The sequence below is a fragment of the Erythrolamprus reginae genome, chromosome 7 (genome assembly GCF_031021105.1).
Source record: "Erythrolamprus reginae isolate rEryReg1 chromosome 7, rEryReg1.hap1, whole genome shotgun sequence".
Classification (NCBI taxonomy): Eukaryota; Metazoa; Chordata; class Lepidosauria; order Squamata; family Dipsadidae; genus Erythrolamprus; species Erythrolamprus reginae.
This window is the reverse complement of record NC_091956.1, coordinates 69,571,868-69,594,124: the sequence shown is the minus strand read 5'-3', so window position 1 is coordinate 69,594,124 and position 22,257 is coordinate 69,571,868. Positions and strand designations below refer to the sequence as shown.

At 39.1% G+C, this 22,257-nt stretch overlaps 1 protein-coding gene across 1 annotated transcript in view; it reads right to left on the bottom strand.

The window, feature by feature from the left end:
- Positions 1–1,107: 1,107 nt before the first annotated feature.
- HHIP (hedgehog interacting protein) overlaps positions 1,108–22,257 on the bottom strand; it is a 111,462-nt gene continuing 90,312 nt past the window's right edge. Inside the window, exons 10-13 of the mRNA XM_070756647.1 lie at positions 21,384–21,514; positions 20,753–20,834; positions 4,674–4,822; positions 1,108–2,821 (exon numbers count right to left, since the gene is read on the bottom strand). Coding sequence (XP_070612748.1) covers positions 2,628–2,821; positions 4,674–4,822; positions 20,753–20,834; positions 21,384–21,514 — 556 coding nt within the window. The 3' untranslated portion in view covers positions 1,108–2,627. The remainder of the gene's footprint in view (positions 2,822–4,673; positions 4,823–20,752; positions 20,835–21,383; positions 21,515–22,257) is intronic.

Here is a 22,257-nt window from a genome sequence, read left to right as displayed (position 1 = left end):
CCACCTCGGAAAGATGGAAGGCTGAGTCAAATACCGCATTCTAACCACTGTGCCACCACAGCTCTATAATTCTTCACCATAATAATTATGCATATTTTTAAATACAGTTCCTTATTCACTAAGGACTTAATTAAGCACTTAACCAATTTCCCTTTGTCGGGAAGTTACTTGAAACCCAAGATGAAGCCTAAAATTCGTTTTCTTTTGCTCTTGCTGAAGCAGAAATATTTGATCGAGAACAGTCTACCTTATGCACTCTGTGTGCAAACTTATTATTAAAATATAATAAATATTTTTATTTCAACCTGTGGGCTTGTCTGCTTGTCTCCTTGTCTACTGAAGACACATTCCAGCAATGTTAACTGTATAGTCTGGAGGACAGAAGGAAAAGGGGGGACATGATCAAAACATTTAAATATATTAAAGGGTTAAATAAGGTCCAGGAGGGAAGTGTTTTTAATAGGAAAGTGAACACAAGGACAAGGGGACACAATCTGAAGTTAGTTGGGGGAAAGATCAAAAGCAACATGAGAAAATATTATTTTACTGAAAGAGTAGTAGATCCTTGGAACAAACTTCCAGCAGACGTGGTAGATAAATCCACAGTAACTGAATTTAAACATGCCTGGGATAAACATATATCCATCCTAAGATAAAATACAGAAAATAGTATAAGGGCAGACTAGATCAGGGGTCTCCAAACTTGGCAATTTTAAGACTCATGGACTTCAACTCCCAGAATCCTCCAGCTAGTTATGCTGACTGGAGAATTCTGGGAGTTGAAGTCCACAAGTCTTAAAGGTGCTAAGTTTGAAGACCTCTGGACTAGATGAACCATGAGGTCTTTTTCTGCCGTCAGACTTCTATGTTTCTATGTTAACATCTTTGCATAGTAATGGAATAAGAACAGGTATTTTATGAATTGTGGTAGGAAGAACCCACTAACTGATTCCTTTTCTCGGTGTGAGAAAACTGCTGTAAAAACAATAGCACAAAGAGAAATTCATATCTGCTGTAAGAATGAACTACCCTGACCTGCCCCAAGTCCCACAGAAATAACACTTAAAATTCTGAGAAAATATCAATCAAAACATTAACAATTATGAATACAGCATGTACACCAAGTTTATTGATACATTTACAAAAATGAAACAATATTCTGTTTATTCCTCAAGAAGCATTTACATTTTAAACCATATTTGGCAATAATATTTTTTTGATGTTTTTATACATGTTCTTTTACACAAACAATTTTTTAATTAAAGTGACCAGTCATTGGCAAGGTTTTATTTAGTGTGAATTTTGTAATAACATATGCAGAGGGTCAGTCCTGATAGAGTGGCAAGTATTTTATCAGTATTTAAAATGACCAATTAGTTGGTACTACTACTCTGTGGATTATAAACAAAGAATGACATCATAGTATAGGTCTATATTAGCCCACAATACACTAAAGAGTCTGCTTACTCTTGTACTCTCCAATTAAGGGGAAGGAATATTATAATTTTAGTATTTTACAATGCTGTTCATCTAGGTGATATCTATATTATAAAAAATAAAATAAAATCATATAAATATGTAAAACAAACCCAGTGCCCATTATTAAATAAGATATTCAATAAAAAGCAGACCTTTTAGAATTATTGTTTTTAAAATATATGGATATAATTTAATTGTTTAAAAAAATTAAAACAGTGTGGAAATCAAGCTGTGACAGCCAGACTTGCATCTATGTTAGGTAAAGCAGTTAAGTGCATAACATTCTGTTACAATGATAGAGGTGAAGATTACAAACTTATAATGAACTGCATATATAAGAATGCATGAAGGAGCTGTGAGATAGAGCTAGTGGGAAAAGCATATGGCCTTGTTTTTCACAAAATAACAGTGATTTGTCTAGTCATTTGAACAATTGCAACACAGTCCTTGTTTAACAACTACCTTGTTTAGCTACCTCTTGCAGTTACAATGGTGGGGGGGAAACGTAATTTACAACCAATCCTCATATTTATGACCTTCGCAGGTCAGTAAATCAAAGAAAAACTTTGAAGCACAGTCATGGTTTTGCTTAGTGACTGCTTTGCTTAACAACTAAGTTGCTGGCCCCAGTTGTGATTGTTAAGCAAGGACTACTTGTAGGTCTTGCTATATTAACTTTCTTAACCATTAAAAAAAGCTTTTAATGGGAGAAAAAAAAATAGCCATGTGTAATATCGGATGAAAAGTGGTCATCTGAATCCCTTTGTCATTTTTTGTACTTTTTCTTTTTTTCCTAATCAATGTCCAAAATTTGAGAACTCCTTTCCAATTGCAATAATAAAATAATTATAGACATTGGTAGAACATCAAAGAATTCATAGTGACATCGGTGATATTTTCCGTAGTTTCCAGTGGAATTTCCATGTCAATTATTCCACCTGAAAAATGTAATGTTAATGTTCCACTACTTATGCAATCAGATACTTGTAAGTGAATGGATACGTTTCTGAAAATAAAGACAGATTTACAAATCCAAAGGAATCATAGGAGTTTCAAAGCAGGAAAACAGTCTTTACAAATAAAAGGAAAGAGAAGATTCAAAAATAAATGCCCGTTGAAAACGTAGTGTCTCTAAATAGTCCCAGAAACTATACAATGTAGCTGGTTAGATCCAGCAAATAAGATGTCATGTCTATGATCTGATCAAAAATACCTGCCCTTGTCACTCTTCGGCTGTTTCTGTCCATTTGTTCACATTGAGAACCAAGGTATCCTTTTTTACACAAGCATTTATTTGGTCGTATGCAGACACCACCATGTCGACAGACTGGATCACACTTTGCTGTAAAATTAAAATAAAATTAAGTGTTGAAATCCTCTGTTAGTACAGTGATACCTCGTCTTACAAACGCCTCGTCATACAAACTTTTTGAGATACAAACCTGGGGTTTAAGATTTTTTTGCCTCTTCTTACAAACTATTTCCACCTTACAAACCCACCGCCATCACTGGGATGCCCCACTTCCGGACTTCCGTTGCCAGCGAAGCACCCGTTTTTGCGCTGCTGGGGTGCCCCTGAGGCTCCCCTCCATGGGAAACCCCACCTTCGGACTTCCGTTGCCAGCGAAGCACTCGTTTTTCGATGCTGGGATTCCGCCTGCTGGGATTCCCATGCAGCATCGCAAAAACACAGAAGTCCAGAGGTGGGGTTTCCCATGGAGGGAAGCCTCAGGGGAATCCCAGCAGCACAAAAATGGGCGCTTCGGCTGGCAAAAGGGTTGAATTTTGGGCTTGCACGCATTAATCGCTTTTCCATTGATTCCTAGGGAAAACATTGTTTCGTCTTACAAACTTTTCACCTTAAGAACCTCGTCCCGGAACCAATTAAGTTTGTAAGACAAGGTATCACTGTATTTGAAGCAAAACATGCAAAGTATCATATCATAGGGGTCAGTAACAGCAATGTCAGTATCATAGGGGCGGTATGAAGTTACAGTGGTACCTCTACCTAAGAACGCCTCTACTTATTAACCTTTCTAGAATAAAAAGTAGGTGTTCAATATTTTTTTGTCTCTTTTGAAGAACCATTTTCCACTTACAAACCCGAGCCTCCGAAACTGTAACCGGAAAAGGCAGGGAGAAGCCTCCGTAGGGCCCCTCTAGGAATCTCCTGGGAGGAAACAGGGCTGGAAAAGACAGAGAGACGTCTCCATGGAGCCTCTCTATGAATCTCCTGGAGGAAACAAGGCCTCCACCCTCCCTGTGGTTTCCCCAATTGCACGTATTATTTGCTTTTACATTGATTCCTATGGGAAAATGGCTTCTTACAAACATTTCTACTTAAGAACCTGGTCACGGAATAAATTAAGTTCGTAAGTGGAGGTACCATTGTATTTCAGACAATATTTTGAACAACACACAAATTTGATTACAATGAAAATATATCTTAATGTTTAAAACCAATTCTACATATTCTGCTTATCTAATGCATACAACATATACAATTCAATTTCCCTTTTCTGTGCAGAAAATGTCTTGATCTGTAAGAAATTCCAATCACGATGATTTATTCATTCTAAAACTAAATTTTTTAAATGGCAATTAAATATTTAAACAAGATGTTTAGGTTTGTTTCAATAGGGGCTTTAAGTTCTTTACAGACGATTAGAACTCACGGAAATTCTTGTGAGTGGTATTATACGTAATCTACATGTATAATGAACACATTATTCAGAGATTGATGAATATATTCCCATACTTTAAAATGTACAATCTGGCACCTTCAAGATGAGACAAGGCTGCAGCTCTCAGGATTTCAGCTAGTGTGGAAAGTTCAAGACACAAAATTTGGGAATTTAAGCTACAGACTTATTATATATATATATTCATGGGGAGTCAGTCCTCTTGAGTCCAATCAAGCATTTCTGAGTAGTCATTTTGGATTTAAAACTGGGTTGAATTATCTAAGAATATCACTTTTGAACATCTTGTGAAGGTGAAATCTTGAGCGCAATATTTGCCTTGTGGTTGCATTGCATCTATGAATGTTACTAAACAAACTCTGAATTCATAAATTAGCTTTTCTAGTCTCTCCCTCAAGACTTTTTCTTACTATTCATTATAAATATTTTTTTAAAGAATGTCAGAAATTGTTATTGGCTTGCTATGTTCAGCAATTACAATGAATTACTTACCAGTTCGGCAGAATTCACCTTCCCAGCCTTGATTACAACAACATTTCCCAGTGGGAGTACAATGCCCGTTTTGGCAATGCCTTGAGCATTCGGATGTCAATATCTGGGCAGGAAAAGCTATTCTTTTACATTCTTCTGGAACTAAAGGCCTATGGGAAAAAAATACAGGCAATGCACCTATTTAAATGACAGGATCAAAGATTAACAATATATACAAACATATGTATGTGTTTTTTCGTAGATTTTTACAGGTGTAGGTATGTAGGTCTTGACATAGTTTTCTTCCTGTGTAAGGTTCAGAAAATCCTGGTGACATCATTTCGACGAGGTCCCACTCATCATCTTCAGTCTGGTGCTTTCGGCTTTGTGCTTGGGTGAACAAAGTGAAGATGATGAGTGGGACCTCATTGAAACATCACCAGGATTCTCTGAAACTTACAAGGGAAGAAACCTGAAAATGCCAAAACACACGTCCACACACACACGCACACATATATATTTGTTTGTTTTCGTAGATTTTCATGGGTACAGGTATGATGGTCTTGGTATATTTGGGTTTCTTCCCATATAGGATTTAGAAATTTCTGGAGACGTTTCAACGAGGTCCCACTTGTCATCTTCAGGCTGGTGCTTCTGTCCTTGTTCTAGGGCGAACACAGCGAGACCTGAGCTGCCTTCCTTCTATAAATACTGGTGGCTGGGTGTGGTTTGATGGCTCAGCAATTGCCTGCTGTGTAGAAACTTCCTGGTGAGTCAGCGGGGTAACACCTGGGGTCCTTGATTTAACTGAGGTATGCTGATTAGTTAATGATTGTGGATTGGGGGTGATATCCTGAGTAGTTGGAGCTTGCAGGCTACTTGGTTGTTTTGCAATGTGTGTTCTGAGTCTGGTTTCAGTTTCTATGGCTGGGATATGTTTGTTAATGAGGGCTGGTTTCCAGATGTCTGGTAGGCGGGAGGTATCATCCCGCTTGTTCATATTTTGGGGATGTTTTTCTATCTCGATAGCTTCCATGATTATTCTTTTGCTGTAGTGTTCTGTTTTGGAAATTAATTTAGTACTGTCAAAACTACAGGACATGAAATTGATTTTGACAGTACAGTACTATAAATTAATTTCCAAAACAGAACACTACAAAAAAAATAAAGGGAACACTCAAATAACACATCCTAGATCTGAATGAATGAAATATTCTCATTGAATACTTTGTTCTGTACAAAGTTGAATGTGCACAACAGCATGTGAAATTGATTGTCAATCAGTGTTGATTCCCAAGTGGACAGTTTGATTTCACAGAAGTTTGATTTGCTTGGAGTTATATTCTGTTGTTTAAGTGTTCCCTTTATTTTTTTGAGCAGTATACTTTGCTACTATAGCCAGGAAAAATATTTTGAAAAAACATGTTTTGTCAACAAGGACTGTTCAAAATTAGGAGTCCCCAAAATATTAGTTAAGCCAACATAGCGCCTTTTAAATTGTATGTAAAATCAGCAATAATTATTATAAAAATTATAGACATATGAAGATGTATTCCAAATTCATATTGACAATCACATGCAGGAAGGCCACATAAGAACACTTACATGATTGTATTCACAGGGCACACTTTATTCATGCATGCTTTTAATTGTGCTTTAATTCATTCTGTCCTCAATGTTCACTTGATACACAACCATATACTAACAAAAGGGATTAGCTCATGAGTGAGCATCTGTTTTCATGAATGCCTTTCAAATGTATTTTGGTATTGTCTAGATTTGGAATGCTAGATAACTCTATGGAATGTAGCCAGTGTTAAACAGAAACTTTTATAGTTGAATATTATAGATACAAAATAGCAATAGCACTGACTTAGACTTATAAGTTTGGAAACTTGCAGAATGCAGCTGCGAGAGCTATCATGGACTTTTCTAAATATGCCCATGTCACATCAACACTCTGCAGTCTGCATTGGTTGCCGATCGGTTTCCGGTCACAATTCAAAGTGTTGGTTATGACCTATAAAGCCCTTCATGGCATTGGACCAGAATATCTCTGGGACAGTCTTCTGCCGCACGAATCCCAGCGACCAGTTAGGTCCCACAGAGTTGGCCTTCTCCGGGTCCCGTCGACTAAACAATGTCGTTTGGCGGGGCCCAGGGGAAGAGCCTTCGCTGTGGCGGCCCCAACCCTCTGGAAGCAACTTCCCCCAGATATCAGAGTTGGCCCCACCCTCCTTGCCTTTCGTAAGCTCCTCAAAACCCACCTCTGTCATCAGGCATGGGGGAATTGAGATATTCCCTTCCCCCTAGGCTTATAAAATTTATGCATGGTATATCTGTATGTATGAAAGCCACAGTAACTGAATTTAAACATGCCTGGGATAAACATATATCCATTGTAAGATAAAATACAGGAAATAGTATAAGGGCAGACTAGATGGACCATGAGGTCTTTTTCTGCCGTCAGTCTTCAATGTTTATATGATTGGTTTTTCTTAAATTGGGGTTTTTAAAATTACTTTTAAGATTAAATTTGTTTATATTGTCTTTTTTACTGTTGTTAGCCCCCCCCCGAGTCTGCGGAGTGAGGCAGCATACAAATCTAATAAATAGATAGATAGACAGACAGACAGACAGACAGACAGACAGACAGACAGATAAATAAATAAACCGCTTCATGGTGCTTTACTGCCCTCTGAAAACAGTTTACAGAATTAGCATATTGCCCACAACAATCTGGGTCCTCATTGTACCAACTTCAGAAGGATAGAAGGCTGAGTCAACCTTGAGCCAAAAATATTATAAACCACATAATTATTGCATGAAGAGTTAGCTAAAACACCTTAAGGGCATTTGTTATGCTAGAACAGGGCTGTCAAGTGCGCGGACCATGGGCTCGATGTGTCAGGCGCTGGCCATGCCCACATCCAGTTAGCCAAGGGGAAAAAAGTCCGTGAATCTGACACCTCTGTGCTAGAACTACAAATCCCCGGGTCTCAACTATATGTGATGCCAGCATATTTGAAGGGCATTAGTTGTGGCATGAAGAATAATTTTCCATCTTCAAATTATAACAATGGGAATATGTTATGGTATAGAATCACTAGCGGAACATAGAAAAACATCTACTTTCCTAAGAATAAATACAGCCCTCTTTCAGGTATTTTTCAGTACATTTGCTTTCTTACTGGGAAGTTTGCCAAGTGCTCATTACTTGATTTACTGCAAGGGAATGAAGTGGGAAGTATGGAAAAGAACCTTTCCAGCTTTTGGATTTTTTTTTTTGGAAAAGCTCAGCAGCATATCAAATTTATTCTTATATGGTATACTTGTTCGTGACCTCTAGTCTTTAAGCAATTCTGTCATATTTGAAAACTAGCTATACAGATGAAGTCTGTATCAGTGTTAATAGCTGTGAGGTCAATGCAACTGCTAAACAGTTTGTATTACTGTCAGGGTGGTCATAAAAACAACACCTGCTGGACGAGGCCTTGGCAGCTGGGTCAACAGGCACTGTGGGAATTTATCAATTTAGGAGGCCACTTGCGTTGCGTTTTGACAGATGAATCGGGAAAGAACTGGCTGGTGGAGCTATAGTTGCTCAATTATGTATTGCATACTTTATGACAGCAGATGCAGGATTTCCCTGCACACATCAGAAAATAGGACGATATATAAACATTATAGGTATTTTTGCCTTATAAAGGGAAGACCACAGAGCAGTCTATGCAAGAAGACTGGGAGCTGCAGGGGAGGAGGAATAAAACGGACTCTTGTTCCGAAGCTAATTTTGAGCTTACATATTCAAGGAGATTTATTGAGAAAGGTTTTTCAGTGCATACTATTAGACAAATGTGCCAATCAATTATCATTTCTGGAACCAGCTCCCCCCGGAGATTAGAACTGCCCCCACCATCCTTGCCTTTCGTAAAGTTCTTAAGACCCATCTCTGCCGTCAGGCATGGGGGAACAAACATATCCCCCCCCCGGGCCTCTACAGTTTATACATGGTATGTTTGTGTGTTTGTTTGCTTTTAATAATGGGTTTTTTAGTGTTTTTAAATTATTAGATTTGTTCTTACATTGTTCTTGTTATTGTTGTGAGCCACCCCGAGTCTACGGACAGGGGCGTCATACAAATCTAATAAATAATAAATAATAAATAATTTCGTTAGAGCTAAACTATACTGAAGAATTGCAGCTGACCTCAAGGTTTATTTATATTTTTATTGAAAGGAATCACCTAATCCACCTAGAAACATAGAAGACTGATGGCAGAAAAAGACCTCATGGTCCATCTAGTCTGCCCTTATACTATTTTTGTATTTTATCTTAGGATGGATATATGTTTATCCCAGGCATGTTTAAATTCAGTGACTGGATTGCCCAATCATGTCTGCTGGAAGTTTGTTCCAAGGATCTACTACTCTTTCAGTAAAATAATATTTTGTCACGTTGCTTTTGATCTTTCCCCCAACTAACTTCAGATTGTGTCCCCTTGTTCTTGTGTTCACTTTCCTATTAAAGACACTTCCCTCCTGGACCTTATTTAACCCTTTGACATATTTAAATGTTTCGATCATGTCCCCCCTTTTCCTTCTGTCCTCCAGACTCTACAGATTGAGTTCATTAAGTCTTTCCTGATACCTTTTATGCTTAAGACCTTCCACCATTCTTGTAGCCCGTCTTTAGACCCGTTCAATTTTGTCAATATCTTTTTGTAGGTGAGGTCTCCAGAATTGAACACAGTATTCCAAATGTGGTTTCATCAGCGCTCTATATAGCGGGATTACAATCTCCCTCTTCCTGCTTTTTATACCTCTAGCTATGCATCCAAGCATCCTACTTGCTTTTCCTACCGCCCGGCCACACTGCTCACCCATTTTGAGACTGTCAGAAATCACTACCCCTAAATCCTTCTCTTCTGACGTTTTTGCTAACACAGAACTGCCAATACAATACTCAGATTGAGGATTCCTTTTCCCCAAGTGCATTATTTTACATTTGGAAACATTAAACTGCAGTTTCCATTGCTTTGACCATTTATCTAGTACAGCTAAATCATTTACCATATTACAGACGCCTCCAGGAATATCAACCCTATTGCACACTTTAGAGTCATCGGCAAATAGGCAAACCTTCCCTACCAAACCTTCCCCTATGTTACTCACAAACATATTAAAAAGAATAGGACCCAGAACAGACCCTTGTGGCACACCGCTTGTAACCTGTCTCTGCTCAGAATACCCCTAGGTGGGTTTCTTTCTTTAATTGCTCTTTGTGGATAGCTTTTGCATTAATTTATGAATATATGATTCTCTAAAAAGTAAAATAAAAGATTAACATATATTTTAACATGTATTAATATTTTATCCCATTTATTAGTGAACCATATATTCATGAATTTGAATTGGACTACAGGGCAAGTCAAATCCTTTGATATATGTAAGCATCAACTTTAAAGTATCCCTGAGAGATGGCTCTCTCGTCTTTACTTGAACAAATCCAGGAAGTCACTCTTCTGGGTTATTGTTTTCATTGTTGTATTAATTTTGTTGCTAGGATTTCTTTCTAACATTAAATCAGAATCTGTATAACTATAACCTAAATGAATTTTTGTGTCTTGGACTCTTAAATGATGGTGGACAACTCCTGACCTTTGTGACATCCTTTCAAGCTTTTGAAAAGTTTTCCTAATCTACCCCATCTTCTGTTTAGACTGCTCAAAACTAAATACTCTGAGCCACTTCCATTTCTCCTAATAGAAACAAACTTATTCTGAACGACCAGTTTATATGTATCCTTCATAAAACAGAGTGGCCAGATCTCAGCACAAGAGTTGAAACGGAGTCTGACTAATGCAAAATAAAGTGGAACAATTACACCCAACAATTTTAAAATCATATTCCCTTAGTGTAGTTTGAAAATTGTGTTTGATTCCCCCCCCCCCCCCCACCTGTATCACACTGGTGACTTCAGTTTGCAGTCAACCTAAATTCCAAGTCACTTTATAGTTTGCTCTGGAATTCTAACCACTCTAAGAGTTATTGATCTGAAGAGTCATTGGTTATGAAGATAGGGATATTTTTTGTCCTCTAACCTTTCATCCTTCCTGTTCTGTCTGGCTCTCTGGTAGAATCCTCCCAAAAATTCACAGGTACAAATTTCAGACACGCGCACATTTGAAAATTCAAAACAATGTTCTTTATAATGAAAATTCACTTAAACCAAGCCCTCTTTTGGGATAGCAAAGAGCACTCGTCTCCAAACAAACTGGTAATTTATACAAGTCCCTTATCAGTTCTGTGATACTTAGCTTGCAGCTGTGAGGCAATTCACACAGTCATTCTTTCACAAAGTGAAACACACTTTGTTCTTGTTTAGTTTCAAAGCGGGGAAAAATCAGCGCACAAAAAGTCAAAGTCAGAAAAGCAGGCACGAAACACAACGATCAGATAATCCTCCACAATGGCCAAACCCACAGGCTGCTATTTATAGCAGCCTCACTAATTACCACAGCCCCACCCAAACACAGGTGGCCTCATTTTCTTTGATAATAATCTCTCAGTTGTTGCTGCCTATGCATCGCTCTCCTCATGCATGGCTGTATCATTAACTCTTGTTCTGAATCCAAGGAGGAGCTAGATAATTGATCTCCTTCTGAGCTGTCTGCCACACTCTCCTCCTCCCTGTCACTCATGTCTACTTGGTCAGAGGAGCCTTCATCAGCAGATTCCACCGGGGGCAAAACAGGCCTGCAGCATGTGGATGTCTCCCCCACATCCACAGTCCTTGGGGCAGGAGCTGGGCCAGAGCTAACCACAACACTTCCCAGTACCGTTTCATGAAATAACACAAGCTTTCTTGCCTTCTTTAACAAAGAAGTTGGATTGTTCTCTTTCCTTTGTTACCTTGACTGTTTTTCACTGAACAGCTGGTATAATATCTTGTCTTTTTTCTTTGAACGCATCTTAAGAAGGTTTATTATTCTGAGCTTTCACTTTCTGACACCAACTCCAGAGTTTTAAGTTACTGTTTATGTTTTTCCTTTGGACTTGGCAATTTTTCCATTCCATGCATATTTTCTTTCTTGTTTTCAGATCTTTGCTAAGATTTAAACAGCCGTATTGGCGTCTTCTGTTGCCTTTTTGCTGTTTTCCAACTCATTAGAATTATTTACATGAACTGAGCAATTTCCCCCACTAACTTTCTCCGCTATAGAATCTTGCTTGCCATTGCTATGAATATACTAAGATTCACTTTTTCAAATATCAAAGATACATATTCTGTTTTAGCTTAATTTTAAAACAATAACTTCAGTATTATGTGGTCATTTCAGCCAATATTTCTGCCAGTCTCAATAAAATATTTCATGTTAATAATCAGTATTAAGTCAAGGATAATTGACATAGAAACATAGAAACATAGAAGACTGACGGAAGAAAAAGACCTCATGGTCCATCTAGTCTGCCCTTATACTATTTCCTGTATTTTATCTTACAATGGATATATGTTTATCCCAGGCATGTTTAAATTCAGTTACTGTGGATTTACCAACCACGTCTGCTGGAAGTTTGTTCCAAGGATCTACTACTCTTTCAGTAAAATAATATTTTCTCATGTTGCTTTTGATCTTTCCCCCAACTAACTTCAGATTGTGTCCCCTTGTTCTTGTGTTCACTTTCCTATTAAAAACACTTCCCTCCTGAACCTTATTTAACCCTTTAATATATTTAAATGTTTCGATCATGTCCCCTCTTTTCCTTCTATCCTCCAGACTATACAGATTGAGTTCATTAAGTCTTTCCTGATACGTTTTATGCTTAAGACCTTCCACCATTCTTGTAGCCGTCTTTGGACCCGTTCAATTTTGTCAATATCTTTTTGTAGGTGAGGTCTCCAGAACTGAACACAGTATTCCAAATGTGGTCTCACCAGCGCTCTATATAAGGGGATCACAATCTCCCTCTTATTCTTCTGCCTTTCTTCAACCTTCTGTGGTGAGACAAACTTCCCATCCTACCACCTCTCACAATACTAGGCAACATAGTATGAACAGTAGAGACCTTCAAACTTCTAGGTTCTATCATATCTCAAGACCTAACATCAAAAACATCATCAAAACCTTTTTCTCCCATCACAACAAAGAATGTTCTTTCTGCGCCAACTCAGGAAGCTCAAACTGCCCAAAGAGCTGCTGATACAGTTCTACAGAGGAATCATTGAGTCTGCCATCTGCACCTCTATAACTAATTGGTTTGGTTATGCAACCCAACAAGACCGACACAGATTTGAGAGGATAATCAGAACTGCAGAAAAAGCAATGGCTGCCAACCTGCCTTCCATTGAGGACCTGTATACTACACGAGTCAAAAAGAGGGCAGTGAAAATATTTACTGACCCTTTGCATCCTGGACATAAACTGTCTCAATTCCTACCCTCAAAACATTGCTACCGAGATAATTAGACAGTTTTTTCCCGAACACATCACTTTGCTAAACAAATAATATACTCAACACAAGTCTGCACTACTATTACTACTAATTTTTTCCCATCATTCCTATCACCCATTTCCTCCCACTTATGACTGTAACTTGTTGCTTATATCCTTAAGATTTTTATTAATATTGATTGTTTCCTCATTGCTTATTTGATCCCTATGACAATCATTAAGTTGCACCTCATGATTCTTGACAAATGTATCTTTTTCTTTTATGTACACTAAGAGTATATGCACCAAAGACAAATTCCTTGTGTGTGCAATCACCCATGGCCAATAAAGAATTCTGTTCTGTTCTATTCTATTCTATTCTAATCCAGGTGTTTATTGGAAATACAATGCTTGGTAAATTTAAACAAATCAGAGTAATTATGTTTATTAGAACAACTTTTAAAAATACCCTCCAAAAAAAAAAAAAAGGAATTTTAAATCATTTTTGAATCATTTCATTTTGAATCATACTAGATAAATGGTGAAAGCAATGGAAACTGCACTTTAATGTTTCCAAATGTAAAATAATGCACTTGGGGAAAAGGAATCCTCAATCTGAGTATTGTATTGGCAGTTCTGTGTTAGCAAAAACTTCAGAAGAACAGGATTTAGGGGTAGTGATTTCTGACAGTCTCAAAATGGGTGAACAGTGCAGTCAGGCGGTAGGGAAAGCAAGTAGGATGCTTGGCTGCATAGCTAGAGGTATAACAAGCAGGAAGAGGAAGATTGTGATCCCCTTATATAGAGCGCTGGTGAGACCACATTTGGAATACTGTGTTCAGTTCTGGAGACCTCACCTACAAAAAGATATTGACAAAATTGAACGGATCCAAAGACGGGCTACAAGAATGGTGGAAGGTCTTAAGCATAAAACGTATCAGGAAAGACTTAATGAACTCAATCTCTATAGTCTGGAGGACAGAAGGAAAAGGGGGGACATGATTGAAACATTTAAATATGTTAAAGGGTTAAATAAGGTCCAGGAAGGAAGTGTTTTTAATAGGAAAGTGAACACAAGAACAAGGGGAGACAATCTGAAGTTAGTTGGGGGAAAGATGAAAAGCAACATGAGAATATATAATTTTACTGAAAGAGTAGTAGATCCTTGGAACAAACTTCCAGCAGACGTGGTTGGTAAATCCACAGTAACTGAATTTAAACATGCCTGGGATAAACATATATCCATTGTAAGATAAAATACAGGAAATAGTATAAGGGCAGACTAGATGGACCATGAGGTCTTTTTCTGCCGTCAGACTTCTATGTTTCTATGTTTCTATTATAACATCCCGTTTGTGCTAGCCCTACATAAATATTACTAAATGAAATGGACAAAATATAGTTAATACCTAATCAAATATTATTTAAAATTTTAAACAGGAAACCTGCCTTCTTAAGAGGAAAGGAATGAATGAGCAAATAAAGCTTTAAATTAAAGTAGGGAGAGAGGGGAAAAAAAGGAAAGGCAGGGGTGTGGAATGTGAGGTGTTTATGTTTTTTGGAATGCTGGAAATTATAGCAATTGGAGAGCGGTAGGTTTCCTAGGTCTTAGTTAGAGTTGGCAGCTTTCATAAAATACTTCAAAAATCCATCTACATATAAAAATAAAGCTAATGTGTCCTTACACCAGTGGCCTTCTTAATTTAAAAAAACATCTTTTTATTTTAGGTAGCCTAACAATATTAATTTCCCTGCTATCTATAGAGACTACATGCAGGTATGAATATAAAATAAGAGAAGATCTCTGCTGTTACTAGGTACCTGAAATGTATGTTATTCTATTGCTTTCAAGGTATTGGCCATGCTTTTCATTACAGTAGTCGAACCTCACCTCGAGGTTCGACTACTGTAACGCTCTCTACATGGGGGCTAACTTTAAAAAGTGTTCGGAAACTTCAGATCGTGCAGAATGCAGCTGCGAGAGCAGTCATGGGCTTCCCTAGGTATGCCCATGTTACTCCAACACTCCGCAGTCTGCATTGGTTGCCGATCAATTTCCGGTCACAATTCAAAGTGTTGGTTATGACCTTTAAAGCCCTTCATGGCATTGGACCAGAATATCTACGAGACTGCCTTCAGCCGCACAAATCCCAGTGACCGAAACTGTCAAGAAAATCCAGGAATATATTTCCATAGATTCAGAAGTTTGCATTTTCATGAGAAAGTAGAACTTGGGATGTGTGGAGAAAAGGGGGGGGTCTATCTACCTACCTACCTACCTACCTACCTACCCACCTACCCACCTACTTACCCACCCACCCGAACATTTGTAAAATAAGACATTATAAAACGAAACCCCATAAGATAAAAAACAGTCACTATCATACACATGCATACCATTCATAAAATTGGCCACCTAGAGTGTAATTTTTTTTATGACCCTCAAGCCTGCAGGCACAGCCAGGTCTTCATGGCCTTACGAAAGGCCAGCAGGGTGGGGGTGGTGAGAATGTTGAGTAGAAGCTGGTTCCAAAAAGCTGGGGCAGCCACAGAGAAGACCCTCCCCCGTAGTCCCGCCAACCTGCATTGCTTAGTCGACGAGAGCCGGAGGAGGCCAACTTTTTGAGCTCTTATTGGTATCAGGGAGGTATGCAACTGCTCTAATTATATATTATTACTATTACAGTGATACCTTGTCTTACAAACTTAATTGGTTCCGGGACAAGGTTCTTAAGGTGAAAAGTTTGTAAGATGAAACAATGTTTCCCATAGGAATCAATGTAAAAGCAAATAATGCGTGCAAGCCCAAAATTCACCCCTTTTGCCAGCTGAAGTGCCCGTTTTTGCACTGCTGGGATTCCCCTGAGGCTCCCCTCCATAGGAAACCCCACCTCCGGACCTCTGTGTTTTTGCAATGCTGGGATTCCCCTGAGGCTCCCCTCCATAGAAAACCCCATCTCCGGACTTCTGTGTTTTTGCAATGCTGCAGGGGAATCCCAGCATCGTAAAAACAAGCGCTTCGCTGTCAACGGAAGTCTGGAGGTGGGGTTTCCCATGGAGAGGAGCTTCAGGGGAATCCCAGCAGTGCAAAAACGGGTGCTTCGCTGGCAGCGGAAGTCCGGAGGCGGGTCATCCCAGGGGCGGCGGTGGGTTTTTAAGGTGAAAATAGTTTGCAAGAAGAGGCAAAAAAATCTTAAACCACGGGTTTGTATCTCGAAAAGTTTGTATGACGAGGCGTTTGTAAGATGAGGTATCACTGTATTCTTTTTCAGTATACTTTTTGAGACTCTTAAGGCTTTAAGTGTTATTTTATGCTCATGTAAACATATAAAACACCCCACAAAATGTGCTTTCCTTATCAGTTTCATTTCATATGTATTTCAATGTATTTGCTGTCCTCGGGTTATACTACATTGTCTGCCACTGGTCTTATTCCAGACAGATAGGCCACACATTAAATACTGAACAGAGAATTTTGCTTTGAGAGGTCTGGTCTTTAAGATATGCCAACTCCAGGCCATACTAAATGGTGGGGTAACAAGAGCACAAATCCAAGGTCAAACAAACAGCCTCCTTGTAATTAGAAACTAACAGTGGATTAAAGGTGTAAAATTCACCTAAATCCACACACCAACAGACTAAACAATCTCAGTGAAGTGGAGTACTATTTGTTTTATAAAAATACTTTCACTAGAAATCTTTAATAAACAAAACAAATAGAAGAGCATGATTGACAGTAACATCTGCTTCTTAATTAATAACATGTTGTTTCAATGACAGATCCATGACAAATCATTAGAACTTTTTCTGTGGCATGCCATGTTATTTAATTTATAGTTTAAAAGCTTTTTTTATTTCTCCCCTACTACAAGCAAATGCTCCAGGATCACCTTCCCTACCTCGGTCAGTTCTTGCAGATCTAACAATATATATTTCTATAAATTTATTTTCAACCCTTCATATTAGATCCTGTCCAATTTTCTTAAAAAGAGAAACTTTTTTTCATGAAAAATTAAACGCACATTTAAAACATTTATATGTAGAAGCTATACAAAAAGGCACACATACAAATGCATATGTATATGGTGTGTTGTGGTTAGCTCTGGCCCAGTTCCTGCCCCAAGGACTGTGGATGTGGGGGAAACATCCACATGCTGCAGGCCTGTTTTGCCCCCGGTGGAATCTGCTGATGAAGGCTCCTCTGACCAAGAAGACATGAGTGACAGGGAGGAGGAGAGTGTGGCAGACAGCTCAGAAGGAGATCAATTATCTCGCTCCTCCTTGGATTCAGAACAAGTGTTAATGATACAGCCACGCATGCGGAGAGCGATGCATAGGCAACAACAACTGAGAGATTATTATCAAAGAAAATGAGGCCACCTGTGGTTGGGTGGGGCTGTGGTCATTAGTGAGGCTGCTATAAATAGCAGCCTGTGGGTTTGGCCATTGTGGAGGATTATCTGATCATTGTGTTTTGTGACTGCTTTACTGACTTTGACCTTTTGTGTGCTGATTTTTCCCCGCTTTGAAACTAAAGCAGAGCAAAGTGTGTTTCACTTTGTGAAAGAAGAAGGACTGTGAATTGCCTCACAGTTGCAAGCTAAGTATCACAGAACTGATAAGGGACTTGTACAAATTACCAGTTTGTTTGGAGACCAGTGCTCTTTGCTATACCAAAAGAGTGCTTGGTTTAAGTGAATTTTCATTATAAAGAACATTGTTTTGAATTTTCAAACATGTGTGTGTCTGAAATTTGTACCTGTGAATTTTTGGGAGGAGTCTACCAGAGAGCCCGACAGAACATGGTGTAGCTTTTTTTTTTTAAAAAAAAGTGTATTAGAAAAGTTGCTTACAATATTCAATATACTGAAAAAGTTATGTGCAAATATTAATTTAATTATAGGAGTTGCTCTAGGTTTTCTAGTCCAACCCTATTCAATTTCAGACAGGTGGCTGCCCAACCTTTTCTTAAAAATCTCCAGTGAAGTACCTACAACCTCTGAGGGCAAGCTGTTCCAATCGTTAATTGTCCTCACTGTTAGGAAGTCTCTCCTTAATTCTAGGTTGTTACTCCCCTTGATTAGTTTCCATCCATTGTTTCTTGTCTTGCTTTCTAGTGCTTTGGGAAATAATTTGACCCCCGTTCCTTTGTGGCAGCCTCTCAAACACTGGAATACTGCTATAAATGTCGCCCTTTTCTCTAGAGTAAGCATACCCAATTCTTGCAACCAATTATTTCATTTGTACGTCACTGAGCTGGAATATTGGTGGGAACGAAGGGCCACTTATCTAACCAAGTCCTAATAGTTTAGCTGGCCTATCTTGGCTTGACGTGCTTTGCAGGCAGCATGGGTGCTCCATTGACTTCCAGCAATTATTGCTCCTGCCTATAGCCAAAGTACAGTGTTCCCTCGATTTTCGCGGGTTCGAACTTCGCGAAAAGTCTATACCACGGTTTTTCAAAAATATTAATTAAAAAAATACTTTGCAGGTTTTTTCCCTATACCATGGTTTTTTCCCACCCGATGACATCATATGTCATCACCAAACTTTCATCTGCTTTTAATAAATATTTTTTTAAAATAAACTTTAATAAATAAACATGGCGAGTAATAATCTAAATGGTTGCTAAGGTAATGAAAAATTGCAATTTAGGGGTTTAAAGTGTTAAGGGAAGGTTTTTGATACTGTTCATAGCCAAAAATAGTGTATTTACTTCCACATCTCTACTTCGCGGAAATTCGACTTTTGCGGGCGGTCTCGGAACGCATCCCCCGCGAAAAGCGAGGGAACACTGTATATTTTCATTAATCAATTAGCCCAGGCAGCCCTCTTAAGGGCCCTGGAACTGGGGGACTCTTTAGAGTAATGCTAATGTGCCCAGAGAGGCAACACAGAAGGAAAACCCCTGCCTTGCAAGATAAACTGATGTCAGGGTTCACCCTGTATAACTAATCATGTGAACCACTAGCAGCTCCTTTTTTCTCTGTTTTTTTTAAAAATCACCTGTTCCATATGCAACCTGCTGATGTAGAACAAAATAATCCACTTTTTAAATTTATGTCAGGATTAAGCATATCCTGAGGTAATATCTCAATGCAGAAGAAAAGCCTACATAGAGAAGGCTGAGTCATTCTGAGGCAATTAAGCATGCAGCAACCTCATCAGGTTTAAATATGCAAGAGCTCTCTGCTCGCTGCTGTTCTGCTGTTCGTTCTCTCTCTCTCTCTGATCTCTGATCCTGCTCTGTGCGAAGTGTACTCTGAAGTTGCTGTATTGATCCGTTGGTTCCTGTGAGTTATTGTAACTAAGATAGTTGTAGTAAGATACTAGTTAGATACTGGTGTGATGTATGTATTGCAAAGATAGCATACAGTAGTAGTGTAAATAAGAAGTACAGTGGTGATCCCTCGATTTTCGCGGGGGTTACGTTCCAAGACCTCCCGCGAAAATCGATTATCCGCGATATAGTGGTGCGGAAGTAAAAACACCATCTGCGCATGCGCGCCCTTTTTCCATGGCCGCGCATGCGCAGATGGTGGAGCCGGGGAGCGACGAAAGTGCGGAGGCTGTCAATGGTTCTTTTTAATGTCAGCCACCCCCCCCAGCGCCTCCGGCCTCCTCGCCGCTACCCCCCGCCCGATTCTCCCCTCTCACCGGCTTTCTTGGGGCATGAGTCCTCCTGCAGTAGCGCTGGCGGCAACGGCTTCTCGGCTTTTAGAATGCCCGCCTCCTTACTTCCTTCCCTCCCTCCTTCCTTCCCTCCTTCCTTCCCTCCCTCCTTCCTTCCCTCCTTCCCTCCCTCCCTCCTTCCCTCCCTCCTTTCTTCCCTCCTTCCCTCCCTCCTTCCTTCCCTCCTTCCTTCCTCCCTCCCTCCTTCCTTCCCTCCCTCCTTCCTTCCTTCCCTCCTTCCTTCCCTCCTTCCTTCCCTCCTTCCTTTCTTAAAAAGCACTTAAACAATGACAGAATAAAAAGCCCCAGCCCTCACCTGTGTTTGAATTTCATTCACTCAGTCATCCATTCATTCATTCTTCTGTATGCCACTTTTTTTTTGCGATGGCAAAGCTGATTGGCCGAGATTTCGGCCAATCAGCAATGGCAGACGTTAGTTTGGTGATGACGTATGACGTCATCGGGCGGGAAAAACCGTGGTGTAGAAAAAAACCCGCGGACTATTTTTAAATTATTATTTTTTGAAAAACCGCAGTATAGCGTTTAGCGAAAATCGAGACCGCGAAAATCGAGGGATCACTGTAAATATATTTTTCCCAGACTTCCTACTGCTGCTGTGTTTCATTGAAGACTTCAACTCCACATCTACTGGTCTGTGGCTGGCTGGTTGGGTTGTTTAGCTAGTTGGGCTTGTTAGCTTCTGAAAGTGCAGCTCTGATAATTTATCCCACCTTTATCATTTTATAAATATCTCAAGGTACCAAATATAGCTAATGCTCCTTCCTCCTAATTTCCTTACAACAATTCTATGAGATGAGTCGGGCTTAAAAAGAGTGACTAGCCCGAGGTTACCCAGTTGGCTTTCATGCCTTGTGCAGGAATAGAACTCACAGTCTCCTGGTTTCTAGCCTGATGCCTTAACTAAGGTAACAAACTGGCTCTCAGTTTTATTATTTATTTGTTCGATTTAGGTCTTATCATATTCACTTCTTACCTTTTGGGATCAATGATTTTATAGAGTTTTCCATTATGTGATTGTGTCATGCTTTTACTGCTTGCTAAGACGTAAATCTCACCTGTCAATGAAGCAGAATAAATTAATAAATATTGTCATTCACTAAACACATCAAGCAACATATGCATTATGATGAAAAGTACAATATTATGGATATTAATATGTAGAAGGGATTAAATAAAGTGACCATTGCAGAAATGTACATCCTCATTTTTAAAAGGGCAAATAAAAGTTAAGATAAAAACTTCAGATTGTGCAGAATGCAGCTGCGAGAGCAATCATGGTCTTCCCAAGGTATGCCCATGTTACACCAACACTCCGCAGTCTGCATTGGTTGCCGATCAATTTCCGGTCACAATTCAAAGTTTTGGTCTTGACCTATAAAGCCCTTCATGGCATTGGACCAGAATATCTCCGGAGGGTGGGGGCAGTTCTGATCTCCGGGGGGAGCTGTTCCAGAGGGTCGGGGCCGCCACAAAGAAGGCTCTTCCCCTGGGTCCCACCAAACGACACTTAACTAAATGGCTCTTTCTGGAATTATGTTTCAGTTTATTTTATAAAAATGGCTAAATTCCAATTAATATATTATAAAACAATAACAATGTCTTACCCAATTCATCTTCACCAAATCCTAAAATGTGTCCAGTAAAGAAACCTTGACATGAACCACTGTTGCCCAGACATAATGGTTTTTCTTGCCACTGTTTTGTAATAGGACTCTGTTGTAGTGTTAAAAAATTCCTAAAAAAAGGAGAAGGGTTACATAATGCTTCCATTAACTTTACTGAGGTCAATGTAGAAACTAAATATTAAATAATATCTGAACTGGAGTCCATATCTCCTCAAATTCTTTGGCATTATAGTTTACAAGGCTGGATTTTCTAGCAGTTGTAATCCTTACACATCTTGAAGGCACCAAATTTGAGAAGGTTGCATTTAAAGTCTGAGCTATAAAGCTTATGATTCAATTTTCATTTTGGTAGATACTTAAAAGTGATTTTGAATTTTCTACTCCAGTTACAACGGATAAGCCTATAATAGATTTGATGTCATACAACCAGAGTTGTTCAAAGACTTGTTCTTAATATGTGACAACAGAACTAACAGTACAATTGCATGTATGATTCTTTTAACGCAAGAGATAAGTGTTGTTGTTATATTACTTTGAATATTTGAATTTAGTAGTTAATCTGTATTAGATGGTGACTATTTACAATATAAATGTAAATTCTTCCTTCTTCTCTTAAACATTTTCTACATATATTTTTATAAACCCTTATACAGTGATCCCTCGATTATCGCGAGGGTTCCGTTCCAAGACCCCTCGCGATAATCGATTTTTCGCGATGTAGGGTTGCGGAAGTAAAAACACCATCTGTGCATGCGCGCCCTTTTTTTCTATGGCCGCGCATGCGCAGATGGTGGAGTTTGCGTGGGCGGCAGGGAAACCCGGATCTTCGTCTGCTCGCTGCTGCTGCGGCCGC